The 17965-nt window shown below is 43.8% G+C and overlaps 1 protein-coding gene across 2 annotated transcripts in view; it reads right to left on the reverse strand.

Moving 5' to 3' along the window:
• The window catches only part of PLXDC1 (plexin domain containing 1), a 69392-nt gene extending 58180 nt beyond the window's left edge, over positions 1–11212 (reverse strand). For both annotated transcript variants that reach the window (XM_061589906.1, XM_061589905.1), the window contains exon 1: positions 10889–11212. In XM_061589906.1, the coding sequence (XP_061445890.1) occupies positions 10889–10988 (100 nt within the window). In that variant the 5' untranslated portion in view covers positions 10989–11212. The remainder of the gene's footprint in view (positions 1–10888) is intronic.
• Positions 11213–17965: the final 6753 nt, after the last annotated feature.

The raw sequence follows: 17965 nt of genomic DNA on the forward strand, positions 1-17965 counted from the left end.
GTCTGTCACAACAAACCTGCTTCCCCAAACCATCAGATCTCATCCAGACGACTGCAAAATGTGTGACACGCGCTCTATGTGTGTTTATTATTTTTCGGTCGTCGAAATGACGTCGCGCGGTGTTACGCATTTTTGCGGGTTAAATCCGCTCCTTCCAATACCGGCAAAAATGTGATTTACTGTTTGAAATCGGGAATCTCGCTGTGCCACAAAAAAGCGTTTTTTCCAATGGGAAACAGCAAGGGGGAAAAGGCAAAGTGAGGACTATCAGCTGACAACCCGAATAGGAAACAGTAGATTATCCCGCTCCTGGATAAGCCCTTATTGTCACAAGGGAAGTAACAGGAAAATTCCCTGGAAAGTGTGGGATAACACTTGCTTTGACACAACGTCATCTAACAAATCAGAGTGAATGCTCAATAAATAAACAAGTTGTCAGGAAGCACCCTGACTGTTACAGACAACATAGAAAACTGGGTGGGAGAGGGGATGGAATGGAGTATTGTTAAGGAGGGTGTGGCCTGTTGAAACAGTGAACAGGAGCACTCCATTCCACACTGCAACATTTTGTTGCAGGTCTCATTGTTCTATTCCTCTTCTAATGCCAGGGGCTGGGATTAATTCACTGACACTCATGTGCAGCGGTTTACTGTTTACCAGGGTTTCAGGACATTCTCCTATGGAACAGAACATTTGGTGCTAGGATGGAAGAAGAGCTGAAAATAAAGGAAGCTTGGAAAGGGAGCCCAAGTTCATAACCTTTGAGAAAAACAGGCATAGTCAGTCCTGACTCCCCTACGCATACGTTATAAAACGCTTGCTATGGTTGTCACAGGTTTTTTGTCTCCCTTGTGCTTCTCTGTGGTGCTTTAGACCAGGGGTTCCCAAACTGTGTCCGCAGACCACCCGTAGTCCACAAGTATTCAGGCATCCATGGCATGTCCAAATTAAATATCCATATTGATTTAAAATTTATTGGTTTTATTTCTTATATTGTACTACAATTTGATTTCTGTGGATCTCTATGGATTTTATTTCTTCTACTTCATTTCTATGGAAATTTATCTCTCACATTGTATTTTATTGTGTTACAATCTGAATTCTATGGAATTCAAATTGTAACGCAATAAAATACAATATGAGAAATAAAATAAGCATTAAATACAATTAAATGCATCTAGTACAGTGCATTATAGTTGCTGCAACAGGCAGAAACAGGGCCAGCAACAGGCCTGCCCCGTGCCCGCAGTGTCATACTCCCCAACATCCCCTCCAGATCAGAGCTTGGAAAAGTTACTTTTTTGAACTACAACTCCCATCAGCCCCAGCCAGCATGGCCACTGGATTGGGCTGATGGGAGTTGTAGTTCAAAAAAAGTAACTTTTCCAAGCTCTGCTCCAGATCCAGGCAATGTGAGCTTAAATAAGCCTGTCCGCCCCACTTACCTCCTGCATCAGTGCATCGATGTACATGCACTATGCACTGCACTGCGTGTGCATACCTGCCAACACCCAAGATGGCAGCATGGGTGTCAACCCCTCATGGCCACCCCACCACCATCTTGGGTGATGGTAGGTATGAAAATGCAGTGCATGGGCACTGACACGCTGACACAGGAGGTAGGTGGGATGGGTGGGCTTATTTAAGCTTGCGCTGCCTGTATCGTGTGTGCGTTTCCTGGGAGCTCCCACTCTGTGATCCACGGCAGCGTCAGGTCACAGGGTTGTGCAACCCGATGCTGGTGTAGATGAGAGAGCAGGAGTTGCACCCTTCCAGCCTAACAAAGGGCCCTTCAGGAGCCCTTCTAGAACACAGGGGCCCTCAGCTGGGGCCCAACATAGCCTCTCACTGGTACCAGGCCTGGGCAGAAAAACCGTTAAGTAGTTTTCCAAGACCCTTAGCAATTTTCAAGTGCTCCATGGAGAAAAGAAGTTTGAGAATCATTGCTTTAGACAACTCCATCTTGACCGCAGGTGCCCATCTGTAAAACAGGAGTAACACTAATCTATGTCAGAAGGATTTTGGTGGTGGTGGAACCTAATAAAAACTATACAGTACTTTGCAAGTTAAAAATATTATATAAATAGTAATTAACAGTTGCAAAGCATCTTGTTTACAAAATGTGTTATATAGATGATTCATGATATAATAATAACTTATAAGTTTGAGGTTTTTCTTGGCACAGGATTTTGGATATTTCTGTTGGCATGAAATACATACACTCAGTGATAAATCTGAGCCTGAAGCTTATTTTCATTGCCATGGCTCTTTCCTAGAATATGCAAAGCAGCCAGACAAGTAAGAGCGCCTCTGAGAAAACACAGAGGCAACATGGAAAGTGACAGTAAAATGCCCTGTGGGATAGCACTTGCTTTGATATAATGTCATCTAACCTCCCTGCAAATAAATCAGGATGAAAGCTCAGTGAATAGGTCATCTGGGAGAGCCCCAGCTGGGTGACCTGGGTGACCTTTGGCCAGCCACACACCCTCAGCCTAACCTAGAATCGTAGAATCATAGAATTGTAGAGTTGGAAGGGGCCTATAAGGCCATTGAGTCCAGCCCCCTGCTCTATGCAGGAAGGAACCCAACTTCAAGCATACTTAACAAGTGGCTGTCCAGCTGCCTCTTGAATGCCTCCAGTGCTGGAGAGCCCATCACCTCCCTAGGTAATTGGTTCCATTGTTGTCCCACTCTAACAGTTAGGAAGTTTTTCCCGCTGTCCTGGCGAAATCTGGCTTCCTATAAATTGAGCCCATTATTCCATGTGCTGCACTCTGAGATGATGGAGAAGAGATCCTGGCCTTCCTCTGTATGACAACTTTCAAGTACTTGAAGAGGGCTGTCATATCTCCCCTCAGTCTTCTCTTCTCAAGGCTAAACAGGACCAGGTCTTTCAGTCTCTCCTGGTAGGGCTTTGTTTCCAGTCCCCTGATCATCCTGGTTGCCCTCCTCTGAACCTCTTCCAGTTTGTCTGCATTCTTTTTAAAGTGTGGTGTCCAGAACTGGATGCAGTACTCAAGGTGAAGCCTAACCAGTGCCGAATAGTGGGGAATTAGTACTTCCTCACAAGGTTGTTGTGATGATAAAATGGGGGGGGGATCCACATAAGCCACCCTAAGTATCTTGGAGAAAGGATAGGATGTTTAATCTTTGTACCAGAAAGACTTCTGTGGCATGCTGATTTTAATGAGGAAGTTGCGTCTCTCCACTAGCAATAAGGACCAATGTCATACAGCTGGCAGATGTTATTCTGGGCTGCCTTTCTGGAACCACTCCTTCCTGTAAAGATTGCCGTGGCCTATACTCATCCTACCCCTGTTTCCCTCCACAAAACTACATTTAGCCTGTGGCTTGTAGGAAGGGCCTGGGAATCCAGATGTTTTCCACTAATTTAGGGTAACATTTGGTGACGGAAATGTGCCTTGGGCACGTGTTTTTTTTGGGTTGGGGGAGGAAAAAATAGGCCATCATGATGGAAGGGAAACCAACATGTGTTGTAGATCAGATTTTCAGAGGCTTTACTGGTTTTAAAAAGCAAAAGGTACAGGAACTGATTCTGGATTTTACTTGTCCATCAAATGTTCAGAAGACTGGAAGTACCAACTTTTGATTTACACAGTACTCTAATTCAAGTGTATGAAATGAAAAGAAATTTTTTTTCATGGATACATTATGTTCTGTGTCCTGTTTGATGTGAACGCCATAAGCCTGAGAGTAAAGGAGTAGGAAAGGGGATTGTGGTAACTGGAAGACAAACTGCCTGGCCTCACTGGAGCATTATGTGCCACACAGAGCTCTCCTCCCCACCTGCAAAAATACATCTGAAGCAGCACTTTATGTAATTCAAAAGCTTGCTTCCACCATTTTGAACATCAATATATAATGATTTCCTGTTTACTTATAGTATTTATATCCTGTCCTAACTTTCAAGGAGCTCAAGGAAACAACATACATAGTTCTCCCCCACCTGTGCCCCATTTATCCTCACAATGACTCTGAGAGGAAGATTGTTGTTGTTGTTATGTGCCTTCAAGTTGATTATGACTTATGGCGATCCTATGAATCAGCAACCTCCAAGAGGTTCTAAACCACCCTGTTCAGATCTTGTGAGTTCAGGTCTGTGGCTTCCTTTATGGAATCAATCAATCTCTTGTTTGGTCTTCCTCTTTTTCTACTCCCTTCTGTTTCCCCCAGCATTATTGTCTTTTCTAGTGAATCATGTCTTCTCATGATGTGTCCAAAGTACAATAACCTCAGTTTCATCATTTTAGCTTCTAGTGATAGTTCTGGTTTAATTTGTTCTAACACCCAATTATTTGTCCATGGTATGCGCAAAGCTCTCTTCCAACACCACATTTCAAATGTTCATTTTTCTCTAATTGGCTTTTTTCACTGTCCAACTTTCACACCCCTACATAGAGCTCAGGAATACCATGGTCTGAATTATTGTGACTTTAGAGTTCAGTGATACATCTTTGCATTTGAGGACCTTTTCTAGTTCTCCCATAGCGGCCCTTCCCAGTCCTAGCCTTCTTCTAATTTCTTGACTATTGTCTCCCTTTTGGTTAATGACTGTGCCAAGGTATTGATAATCCTTGACAAGTTCAATATCCTAATTGTCAACTTTAAAGTTACATAAATCTTCTGTTGCCATTACTTTAGTCTTCTTTATGTTCAGCTGTAGTCATGCTTTTGTGCTTTCCTCTTTAACTTTAATCAGCATTCGTTTCAAATCATTACTGGTTTCTCCTAGTAGTATGGTATCGTCTGCATATCTTAAATTATTGATATTTCTCCCTCCAATGTTCACACCTCCTTCATCTTGGTCCGCTTTCTGTATGATATGTTCGACATACAGATTAAACAAATAGGGTGATAAAATACACCCCTGTCTCACACCCTTTCCGATTGGGAACCAATCAGTTTCTCCATATTCTGTCCTTACAGTAGCCTCTTGTCCAGAGTATAGGTTGCACATCAGGACAATCAGATGCTATGGCACCCCCATTTCTTTTAAAGCATTCCATAGTCTTTCATGATCTACACAATCAAAGGCTTTGCTGTAATCTATAAAGCACAGCGTGATTTTCTTCTGAAATTCTTTGGTCCGTTCCATTATCCAATGTATGTTTGTGCTATGATCTCTGGTACCTCTTACCTTTCTAAATCCAGCTTGGACATCTGGCATTTCTCACTCCATATATGGTAAGAACCTTTGTTGTAGAATCTTGAGCATTACTTTACTTGCATGGGATATTAAGGCAATAGTTCAATAATTACATGGCTGAGTTGGGATTGGAACCCAGGTCTCCCTAGGCGTAATCTCAAACACTCTAACCACTACACCACACACAGTGCTGTTTTACAATATAAGAGGTAGATAAAAATGGCTTGAACAGGACTGGATGCATCAATATGTGGAATACATTACAGAACAGGACCCTAATGTGTGACATAGACTTTCTGGGACTCTCTCAGTACAGTATGTGTGTGCAGCAGAGCTTAATTGCTCAATGCAGGAATCCAACTTGAAGCATACCCAACAGGTGGCTGTCCACCTGCCTCTTGAATGACTCTAGTGTTGGAGAGCCCACCACCTCCCTAGGTAATTGGTTCCATTGTCGTCCTACTCTAACAGTTAGGAAGTTTTTCCTGATGTTCAGCCAAAATCTGACTTCCTGTAACTTGAGCCAATTATTCCACGTGCTACACTCTGGGGTGATGGAGAAGAGATCCCAATTCTCTTCTGTATGACAACAGTTCAAGTTCTTGAAGAGGGCTGTCATATCTCCCCTCAGTCTTCTCTTCATAGGATAGGGCTTCATAGGATAGGGCTCAGTCTCTCCTCAGAGGATAGGGCTTTTTTTCCAATCCCCAATCATCCTTGTTGCCCTCCTCTGAACCTGTTCCTGTTTGTTGGCCTCCTTCTTAAAGTGCAGTGTCCAGAACTGGATGCAGTACTCAAGATGAAGCCTGACCAATGCCAAATAGAGGGGAACTACTACTTCACGCGATTTGGAAACTATACTTTTGTTATTGCAGCCTAAATAGCATTTGCCTTTTTTGCAGCCACTTCATACTATTGGCTCATATTCAGCTTGTGATCAACAATTCAAATTTCATTCTGTTGTTTTCAGCCCAGTGATCCAGCCTATCAAGATCACTTTGAATTTTCTTTCTGTGCTCCAGGGTATTAGCTATTCCTCCCAATTTTGAATCATCTGCAAATTTGATAAGCATTCCCTGCACCTCCTCATCCAATTGGCTGAAGTTTTTGGGGGGACAGGGAAATGCTGAGGAGGAGGATGTCGTATCACATTTCTTTTCCTAGAAGTCACTACGGAGATGTGGCTCATCCCCCTCCCCATAATGTCTAGTTAGGCCCTCAGTTGCCCTCTCACCCTTCCTTGCTTGTGTGTGAACTATCCAAGCAAAGATGGCCATTTGGCGAAGTCAGTCTCTATGGTTTGGCTGCTTTCCCTGCCATTTCCTGGCGTGAAAATATTAAGCTGCGAGAGACTTTATGAAACAGGCAAACGCTGAAAGGACTGTGAGCCTCCTTCCTGCTGGCCATGCATTGCTGACTTTTCCTGTTTACACAGTTTTCCAGCTGGGATTGGGCTGGAGGCAAAGGATCTGGGTGAGCTCGGGATGTTTTAAAGTGACTTTTGGGCATGCCAAGTTGTATTTGCCTTAGAGAATCTTTACTGTATACATAAAATATGTTCAGGCCTCATTGAGTCGCTGACAGATAGGGGTATTAAAATTGTTCAGGTACTTCCTAATGAGAAGAGGCCTTGAAATTTGGCATACACATAATCAAAGAAACTCTGATTGCAAAAAAATGTGATCATGAGATGCTTGTACACCTCTCTCTCAAAAGCCCTATTCACGCCTTGCCCTTCATGCGATTAACAATTATATGAGGGGAAGAGCAGGATTGCCCCCAGCAGCTCCACCCCATTCATCAGGTCCCTTGCCGGCCCCTGCATCAGGTTGGGGGCACTTCTGAAGCAGGAGGCAGGACCAGCTGAATACATTTTGCCACCTAAGGTAAAGGACAAGGTGGTTGTGTTCCCACCACCACCATTCTATGGGCTGAAGCTGACCAAATTGGCAGTAGAATCTTAGGCCCCACCTGCACTATACATTTAAAGCAGTATCATACTACTTTAAACAGTCATGGCTTCCCCAAAGAATCCTGGGAACTGTAGTTTGTTAAGAGTGCTGAGAGTTGTTAGGGGAGCCCTATTCCCCTCCCAGAGGTATACTTCTTAGAGTTCCCTGGGAAGAGAAATTGCCTGTGAAACCACTCTGACCATTGTAGCTCTGTGAGAGGAAGAGGGTTCTCCTAACAACTCTCTACAGATGCCAACACTATAGTGAGACCTAATAATGTCATCCATACCATCAGGGTCCCATTCATCTGTTCACCCTAAAACATGATATATGCCATCACCTGCCAATAGTGCTCTTCTGATGTTTACATAGGACAAACAGATGATATGCCATCATCTGCCAATAACGTCCCACTGCTGTCAATTTAGGACAAACAGATTGGTCTACAGTATATGTGAATAAACAGACACAGATCTCTTCCAAAAATGGTAACACTCATGAACCAATGGGAGAGCATTTCAGCCTATCAGGACATTCTGCGGCTGATCTCAAAGCTGTCAGGCTTCAACAATAAAAAGTTGAAAAGACTCTAGTGTAAAGTGCCTGAGATAGAATTTAACAGCAAATTCAATTCAGTTCAATTCAGCCTTAATTAGAACTGTGGGCTTCTTTCCTCTTAGTGGTGTGAAACTAGCATAACATAGAGTAGCTAAAGATACAGTATTATAATCAGTGGCTGTTGTGAACTGCTTGGTCTGTTCTAATATATTATATACAATATGTTCTTATATTAAATATGTGTAATATATTTTGGTTCTGCATACGATAGATCACAAACTTTTCCAGGCTTTTGGCTCCACTGCTCACACATACGTAGCACGACATCCATCTTATTAAATGGGCTCTAGCCCACAAAAGCATATGCCACAATGAATCTGTTAGTCTTCAAGGTGCCATGAGATTCTTTTGAGGTTTTGCTCCAAAATTTGAGTAACTTTTCTCCAAACTGTAAATTGTCAAAGTTACGGTGGAAGTTCACACCTTTCTGCTCAGTTCTTATGAGGGCACAGTTCATGGTATCCACAAAAGATCACACAGTTTGAGAGTGCAAGACGAGCCTTGCTGGATCACTCCAAGAGCCCATGTAGTCTAGCATTCCATTTCCGATACTGACCACTCAGATACTTCTGGAAGTAACTGGTGTTCAGTGGAATACTGTCTCTGGACCTTGAAGGTCCCATTTCACTATCCTGAATGTTTAGCCCAATTGCACTCTCACAATAAAAGAACAAAACCAGCCATTAAAAAAACCCAGAAACTGCAGATTAAACCAGCAGATCAAAATGTAAGAAATAAAATCCATTGATAGACTGTTCTCTCCTAGAATTCCATTTTAAAGTCATCTGCGTCCATGGCTGTCAGCACATCTTGAGGCAGTGAATTCACACTTGTTGCCATGTGCACAATGCAAAATATTAACTGCCACACATACAGACAGAAGACCCCTGATGCATAATCCCTATTGTTACACAAACATGCCAGAATTGTGCTTCATGTGCGAAGGAACAGAGAAAATGGTCCCCATTCACACCTGCTGAAATGTGCCCAGTTGCTTAGATGCCTCTGCACTTTGGCTTTCTCTCTCACACACACACAGAGGGAAAACTGGTGCATACTCCTAATTATGCAAGAACCCCAGGGCAGTCAACAAGACCCTTGGTATGTGTGGCCAGCCACTTTGTCTCCAACCCAAGCTCAAACTGTGCCTGTAATGCACCATTCATTTGAGTGATTCATAATAAGCTCAGGCTGCAGTTTCTCACCACCCACAGTGAATTTAGCTGTGCAATTTTGAAACATCAATCCAAAATGCCACATAGATGGAGATGATGGTGTACCATCACAGTCACACATAATGCACCTGTATACTTGCATAAACTCACTATGCCTACACAAATACACAGACATACATAGGAAGTACTCCAACACACAGGCTTGTATATTCTCTTCTCTGTTATACATAAGCACAAGACACCCTGGCGTACATCAGGATGCATACACACATACTTAAAAAGGAGTTGCACTGCAATGCTTTGAACAGAAGTACTTGTCAGTGTACCAGGTGGGCTGTCCGTCTTTAAACAAATTTTTGTGAATGTGAAAATTGGACAATGAAAAAAGTGGATAAGAGAAAAATCAACTCATTGAAATGTGGTGTTGGAGAAGAGCTTTGCGGATACCATGGACTGCGAAAAACACAAATAATTGGGTGTTAGAACAAATTAAACCAGAACTAGAAGCTAAAATGATGAAACTGAGGTTATCATACTTTGGACACATAATGAGAAGACATGATTCATTAGAAAAGATAATAATGCTGGGGAAAACAGAAGGGAGTAGAAAAAGAGGAAGGCCAAACAAGAGATGGACTGATTGCATAAAAGAAGCCACAGACCTGAACTTACAAGATCTGAACAGGGTGGTTCATGACAGATGCTCTTGGAGGTCACTGATTCATAGGGTCGCCATAAGTCGTAGAAGACTTGGAGGCACATAACAACAGCAACAATCTCTGCTTGGATCTAATATGTACTGATCCCAGAGAGGTGGGTTTGTGTTGTCATAAGCCCCCAGCCAATCAGTGTAGTGCACAGCCAGCTTTTACACCAAATATGCAGAAGCGTTTTCTCCCAGTTTGTATCCTGGGAGAAAGATTGTACATATGAGCACAATGAGTGAGCTTACAAAGCTGTTCCACAGATCAAGGTATGTACTTTACTTTGAATGAACTCTCACTGCCATAAGCTTATTTGAAAGGGTGGTGAATCACTTGGTAAAGTCAATCATAGTGGACTCCTGCAGTGGATTTTAGCATGCCACACTGGACTTGTGAATACTTCAACACATGTCCCCAGTGCAATCCATCACAACCTGAAGAACAGTAAATCTTTACAAAATCAGTCGAACCTGGCAAGCTATGTTGAACCATTTACAAAAATAGTACACAAGCACATAGACACTTCAATATCTACAGTGCCACCTGGGCACAAGTCAAGGCTATGTGCACAAGTAAACAGCCAGATTTGTTTACAATTAGCACCATATGCACAGAATTGTTGTGCAGAGCCATGCCCAATCGCACATCCAGCCAGAGATACTAGCACAGGCTCCCACTCGTTCACACTCACTGCTACAACAAGCACTCATTCCTGAATGTACGACACATGCATTTTTACATGGATGAGGGACTTTAATATACTTATATTGATCATTTTCACAGGAATTCATATATGGTGCCTTAATTACAGGTACTTTCTCCAGCCCTTTCTATTCACACACCCAGTTAATTGGGCTCCACTTCTGCACACACCAAATTACGTGCTTTTTTCATGCCCACCCAACACTTTCACATCCATTGTGCTCATGAATGTTAATACACTGGCCCTTGCATTTTATTCCCACCACCTTCCACATGTGGGCTTATCACATTTGATCCTTCTATGCACTTCAAAAGGCACACCTGTCTATGCACCTTCACACATTTGTTCCCTATCACAATCACCTCCCTTTCATTCTCACAGCACCTTTTGTGCTGTTCGAACATGCCTATGCCTGTTCCACTGACAGCTACACTCCCCCGTGCATGCACACACACACACATGCTGTCAGACACATCCTGGCATCCATCCACTCCTGTTCACACTTTGCACGCTCGCTTGTGTCACACGAGGGGTGGTGGTGGTGCCACTGAAGGTGTGAATGGTACCTGCTGCTTTCCTCTCTGCTGCTGATCCCACAGCCTCTTCCTGTAGTAGCCAGAACAGGACAAGGGCTCCCCATGACATCTTCAGTGATTCAGGGTGCATCCCTATCCCTGGCCAGAGCACCACCTTTTCTTGGCACTAACTTTCTGATGTGCCTTCCAAGCAGTTTTTCAACCTATGGCTCCTTGATGCCCTTCTCAGCAGTTGCCAGCTCTGGGCTGGTGGCAAGGAATGAACAAATCCTACAAGATTCCTCCTGGTCTGTGGCGGAATTTGACGGGCAGAAAATCCAGCATTTAGGGGCTGCAGCAAGCAACTGTCAAAGCTCAGCTGAGCAGGGTTTGGAATTGGGGAGAGATAAGTAAGCAGAGAGGGAGGGAGGGAGAGAAACCAGGGAAAGTGTCTGCCCTCTGGTGGCCACTTGGGAGTACAGCTGAGTGGACCGCAAATACCACACTATTCAATGAGAAATAATGCACACACACAAAATCTTCAGGCATTTTCATGTGTTCAGCTTAAATCAATTTGTACTTAAACAAGGCTGCAACACAAATGTTAAACCTTCATGAACTGGAATGTGCAGCCAGTTTCTGTTCTGTTGTCTCCCAAGCGATAATGATATTCACACATGGCACACACAGTGGGAAAGATGCTCAAATCCATACTAGGTGTGTGCATGTCTTGTATGAAAGTGGCTTCCTGAATGAATCAAGCATCTGAGGGAAGGCTGGACCCAGAGCATCTGAAAGGTGGGCAGGAGGAAGACTTGAGCTTTAGAGCATGAGAAAGAAGCACTCACTGACAGACAGTTCGCATCAAAAAGACATCAACAGGGTGACCTAAAATTTGACTTTTCTTTCTGCAAGACTTTTACATCAGCTGTGGCTCCAGGCTCTTTCCTTCTCCCAAGACTGAAACTTTTTTGTGACTTCCTTAAATTGTTCTTAATTTTTGGTCATGCCTCCAATGCATAACAAAACAGGGTGTTGTTTTTATTTAAATAGCACCCTTCCCAGGTGTTATTTAACACCTTATTAAACAGGGAAGAAGGACAGCACTTTGAGAAAAAGGGAAATGATTCCTTAGAACTGGGTGGGGAACCTCAGGCCTGGGGCCAAATGCGGCCCTCCAGGCTTCTTGATCAGGCCCTTACTAGTCCCACTAGTACCCTGAGTACATTTTGTCTGTCTGGAATCTGATAATGTCTCTTGTTTGACTGGAGAGAGAGAGAGAGAGAGAATTAGCCTAGGGTAGGAATATAATTTTTCAATTTCTTGCCCCACCCACCACTGGCCTAAGGCACGGCATCCAAAAGGGAATGCAGCCCTTGGGCTGAAAAAGGTTCCCCACCCCTGCCTTGGGAGGACACATTCCTTAGGAAGATATTTCTGGTTCTTTTTGGTGGGGAGAGGGGAGATCCTGGTAGTGGGTAATTTGACAATTCCGAACATAGATAGCTGGCTGTGTGATGGGCACACGGACTGCAGAGTGAATTGCCTTCCTGGTGAAAAGGTTGCAGATGTTGCCTGTCATCTAGATAGCCTGGTAGATAGCGCTAGGAAGCAGTCAGTGGTCATGGTGCCTGTGGGCACCAAAGGCATGGGAAAATGTAGTCAGGAGGTCCTGAAAGTGAAATATAGGTTGCCAGGCAGGATGTTGAGAGCCAGAACCTTCAAGGTAGCTGTCAGTGTGCGGATGAGATGCGGATGAGGTGGTGATGTCGAGAGGAACACACTGTTGGAAGCAGCATGCCTCGGAGTGTCAGTTGCTGGGAATCACATGTGAGGAGAGTGTTGTTGCACTCACGCTTGTGGGCTCTCTAGAATCATTTGGTTGGCCACTGTGAGAACAGGATCCTGGACTAGACGGGTCTTCCACCTGAACCAGTAGGGCTCTTTTTAATGTTCACTTATCCAGAGAATGACTTGGTTTTGTGTTTGGGAAATTTATAATTATTATTGTTGTTTATGTTGGGGTAGTTTTCCAGCCAGGCTGGAGTGGAATGGAGACACACTGTAGAGCTGACATCTTTCCCCCTCTCCCCCGGGGCAGGCAGAAGGTCAGCTGATAAAATCCCCATCACTGCATCTTCATACAAAGAAAACCTGTGGCCATGGAATTTTTGCCTGTCAGGCACTTGTTAAAAGTGTAATAATCCTGGCCGAGAGAGCGAGAGATCACATTGATCTCTCTCTCTTATCTGTACCTGTGTCTGCACTTAAGAACTGCGTCCTCTGCTTTGTCCTGTGGACTTTCTGCCAGCATGCAGTTGAGAAAAGTTCAGGATCCCTACCAGAATAATGCTGATATCTTACCACAGAGGCCTAATGCAGATTTATGTCTTGAATGACGACCCCTTAGTCCGCTTGGCTTCCTTGGGTTGATGACTATGGCTAGTGTGGGACCTTTCCCCCAGTGCTACTGTCATTTGGAGCACGGGTAGGACAGAAAATAACAACAAAGAGCCTTGAGGGATTTTCAAGACCAACACACGTATAAGCTCTTATGGACTTGGGCCATAATCAACGTATCAGTCTTTAAGGTGCTGCAACACTTTTTGCTGCTTCTACTACAAAACAGGCAGTCTCTAGAAGTTGTTACCATGGGTGCAGAAGTATCTCATTCACCTGTTGACATTCTCCATGATGCCATTAGTCACAGCATGTGGGAACATTTTGGTGAGTTATTGCAAAATGAGGAAGGGAAAGGGGAAAAGAACTGAATTAATTGTAGAATGGAGCCTAGAGAGTTACAGTATCTCATCCTCAAGAAGGAAAGCTGAAACACAACAGCTCCCTAGGAAGCTACACCTTTCATCACCTGATCCTAGTTCTGTAGGACAAGCAGCAGATAATTACTGTATTATTGTTATTACTATTAGAGGTTTTTACATTCAAGAGGTATATAATTTCTGTTAAATAAATAAAACAAACATTACCCCACCCTTCCTCCCAAAGGGAGTCTAGGGCAGTAAACAAATGATAAAGCATTTGTACTTTTTTTAAATGATAAAGCATTTGTACAAACATCTTTTTAAAAACATATTTAAAATAACATCAAACCATGGTCCCAGCAACATCAATACATGATTTTTAAAAAACAATATTGAAAAGAGGTACTGAGACTGAATATTTAGCTCTGATTAGACACCTGAACCATTGCTGCATTCTTTTACAAAACCTGCAGGCTAGCAGACATTTCTCAACTGGTAGATCTTGAGTCATACCAAGAAGCTTCTGTCAACACAAAAAAGTACTTTCTAGTTATGGCACAGCAGGTGAGACACAAAAGGAAGAGTCAGTGTTCGATGTTAATATTTGCTTTTCCACACATTGTTACCTACAGTGAAACTCTGATGTCGACTCAATAACCTGCCAAATATTTGATGACAAATCTGTCATAAAAAAATTGAGCAGCCTTGATTTGCAAGACTTTATAAGTCTCCATGTTTTGCCAGAGCTACTGAGTTATCCTATTACACGAGAAGGGAAACGATTAACCATAGCAAGCTGGGGATGCAAGAAAAAGTTATTTTGCATAATGCAAAACTAAACCGTGGAACTCCTTGCTAAAAGATGGTGTGAAAGACCACTGCATTATGAGACCCTATGAATTCTCATTGGCACCCATGTAACAGATTTGGGGTGAGGTGGGTGGTGAGACTTTTTCTAGTGGCAGACCCTCTTTCTGTATAACTGTTCCCCCCCCTCAAAAAAAGAAATAAAATAAGCTGCCACCAATCAGGTTGAAACTCCAGACATACCCTAGACCAGCCTTCCCCAACCTGGTGCCTTCTTGATGTTTTGGACTGACTACAACTCCTATAATTCCATATGAGATCCAGACTCTCTTAGACAAGATTGATTTTCTAGATCCATTTCAAACGGGGTCTAGATTTTGGCACGGAAATGGCCTTGGTTGACCTGTATGATGAACTTTGTCAGAAGAGAGATGGGGCGTGCACAATTATGTTGATTCTCCTTGAGCTCTTAGCAGCTTTCGATACCATCAACCATTTTATCCTTCTGAAGCAGTTGTCCGGGAGTGGGTGATATTGCTTTGCAGAGGTTTCAGTCCGCCTTGGATGGCTGTCTCTAGAGGGTGGTGCTTGAGGGATGTTGTTCGGCTCCACTGATCCTCCAGTATGGGGTACCTTAGGGGTCAATTTTATTCCCCATGCTGTTTAATGTGGACGTGAAACTGCTGAGTGGGGTTATCTGGGTGTTTGGAGTGCATCACCATCAATAATTCTCCTTTATATCTGCAGGTGTGACAATAGGTGTGTTAGTCTGGTGGCTGGCCTTGGTAATAGATAGAATTTATTTATTATTTGATTTATATCCTGCACTTCCTCCCAGCAGGAGCCCAGAGCGGCAAACAAAAGCACTAAAAACACTAAAACATCATAAAAACAGACTTTAAAATACATTAAAAGAAAGCAACTTTAAAAACATTTTTTTAAAAAGCTTTGAAGAGACCTTTAAAAAAAAGGTTAAAAAACATTTAAAAAAAAAAAAAAACAATCAACTGAAACTCGCTCTAGATAAGACTGAGGCATTGTGGGTAGTTCCTTAGACTTAAAGGAGTAGGTACACAATTTGGGGGTTCTTCTAGATCCACTACTGTTGCTGGAGGCACAAGTAGCCTTGGTGGCATGGACTGCCTTCCATCAGCTTAAGTTGCTGTCTCAGCTTAACTTCTGTTGTCTACACTCTGATGTCCTAAAGGCTAAATTATTCCCTTGTGATACACAGGGCTGCCTCTAAAGGCTGTTTAGAAACTGCAGCTAATGCAGAATTCAGCAAGCAGATTGTTGACTGGGACCAGGAGGTCTAAACATATAACATCAATTCTGGCCCAACTACATTGGCTGCCAATTAGTTCCTGGGCTCATTTAAAACTGTTGGTTTTGACCAATAAAGCCTTATAGAGCTCAAGACCTTAGGAACCACTTCTTCCCACATTAACCTACCTACTCCCTGCATTTGTCATCTGAGACCCTTCTTCATGTGCCCCCTCCAGAAGAGGTGTGGAGGGTGACAACATGTGAACAGGCCTTTGCAGTAGCGACTCCCCACCTATGGAATGTTCTCCCCAAGGAGGTACACCTGGCACTGTCATTATCAATGACTGAGTTTCAGGCAAAGACATTCCTTTTTACCGAGGCATTCGGTTCTTGATTGGGATCATATGGTATGACAACACTGCCTCTTTTGATGCTTAGCTGGTGGAATAGGATTTGTCCCTTTTATAATATTGCAGAATGAAGAGTTTTAGTATAGCTGGCTTATTTATTTGATGTTAGTTTTAAATTCTTGTATGTGTATGTTTTGTTTTTACAATTATAAGCTGCTTCAAGACATTTTATGTATTAAGCAAATAATATGTAATCACCACCACCTGCCATGCTAGCCTAGTGCTGCTGGGAGCCCAAACATCAGAGGGGAGACCAGCAAGGCTGTCCCACTGCTTGAGGAATTTGAGACTTCCTGCCAAGAACCCTTCTATTCAGCCCAGCTCTAAAATTAATTATAAAGAGGAGCAAGGCCAGCTCCAGGCGTGACTGGGCCCTTGGGTGCCAGCCTGCCCTAGCCCCCCTGCTCCCAGACCCCCCTACAGACCATGCAGGACAACTCCACCTACCTCTTCTATGACGCTGCCATCAACCAAGATGGCAGCGGAGGCTTCTCCAAGGGGCTGATTCCCCCACCACCATCTTTGTCGATGGCACACATGCGCGCTACGCTGCATGCGTGCACATATCTGCCATCAATCAAGATGGCAGGAGGGGCATCAACCCCTTAGAGAAGCCTCTGCTGCCATCTTGGTTGATGGCAGCTGCACACACAGTGCACAGGGCATTCACAGAAAGGGAGGAGAGGCAGGTGGAGAGGGCGGGCGCGGCGGGCGCTGCAGGCGCCATGGGCCGGCACGGTCTGGGGCCCCCCTGGGAGCTCCATCTCTGTGATCTGCGGCAGGGTTGGGAGTCAACCCTACCAAGGATTGTGGAAGGGGAGTGCTACCCCTACATCCTAAAGAGTGGCCCTTCAGGGGCCCTCGGTCAAGGCCCGACCTGGCCACCCTTTGGTGTCGGCCCTCAAGAGGAGCTTTGGGTTTACTTTCCCAAATCCCAGACACTGCACTTTACAAAATCTTGTGACATACCCCCTCCCTTTTGCATTCTTAGGTTGTCATTTAACAACCCCACACAGGCCCTTTTAAAGAGAGGGCACTGAGGCAATTGGCCCAGGCTAAAACATGGAGGCACATCAACAGTGCTGCATGGTTCCTAATTCCCTGTTAATCCTGCTAACTTGAATTTCGTAAACCTAAGGGGGGGGGGAAATCAGAAAACAAACTCCACTATGGGGAGGCATTGATCTTTGTTACAGCATGACCAACTGATGATTGCAGTAGCAGCAGCCCAACCCAACTATCCTCTGGCTCTGATCTACCAGGGTCGCCTCCAGACTCTCAACTTCTCTCACTGTCAGACTCTGATTGGCCAGCAGACTCAGGAAGGAGAAGAGAGAATAGTTTTAAATGGGTGCTACCAGCAGAAACACCAATTAGAACTGTTTTCTTTCTTCTGGGAGTGTCCAGTTGTCAAGATGAAAGTGCATTCTCCTGTTACTCTTCATAGAGTGTTCACCCATTTTTCCAAGACATAGGAGATCATTCTAGAACATGGGGACCCCTTTCCTGACAAATCATATGACATGGTCAATGTTATAAGGATAATGACAAGAATATCCAAAATGAACATACTTAACAGGAACTACTGTACTGTGCTTGTGCATCTGTTTATTCCTCTTGTCCAGTATTTTTTTTCTTCTCACTCATTCCAGATGAAGTTTGGAAGTTCATATGCCTCTTTTGTGAAGCTGGAATATGACACATAATTCCAGGTTCTGAGGATTTCATCACTCTGTGTAGATGTCTAAATGTCATTGGTTGTGACTCAAAGCAAAGCATGTGCACTGGCACTTTTTTTACACACATACTCTGCAAGAATGGAGAAGTGTGTTGTAGCAGCACACAAATTACAGCGGGCCCTAACAGAATTTATTCTCCCCCCC

This window comes from Rhineura floridana, chromosome 11 (genome assembly GCF_030035675.1).
Source record: "Rhineura floridana isolate rRhiFlo1 chromosome 11, rRhiFlo1.hap2, whole genome shotgun sequence".
Classification (NCBI taxonomy): domain Eukaryota; kingdom Metazoa; phylum Chordata; class Lepidosauria; order Squamata; family Rhineuridae; genus Rhineura; species Rhineura floridana.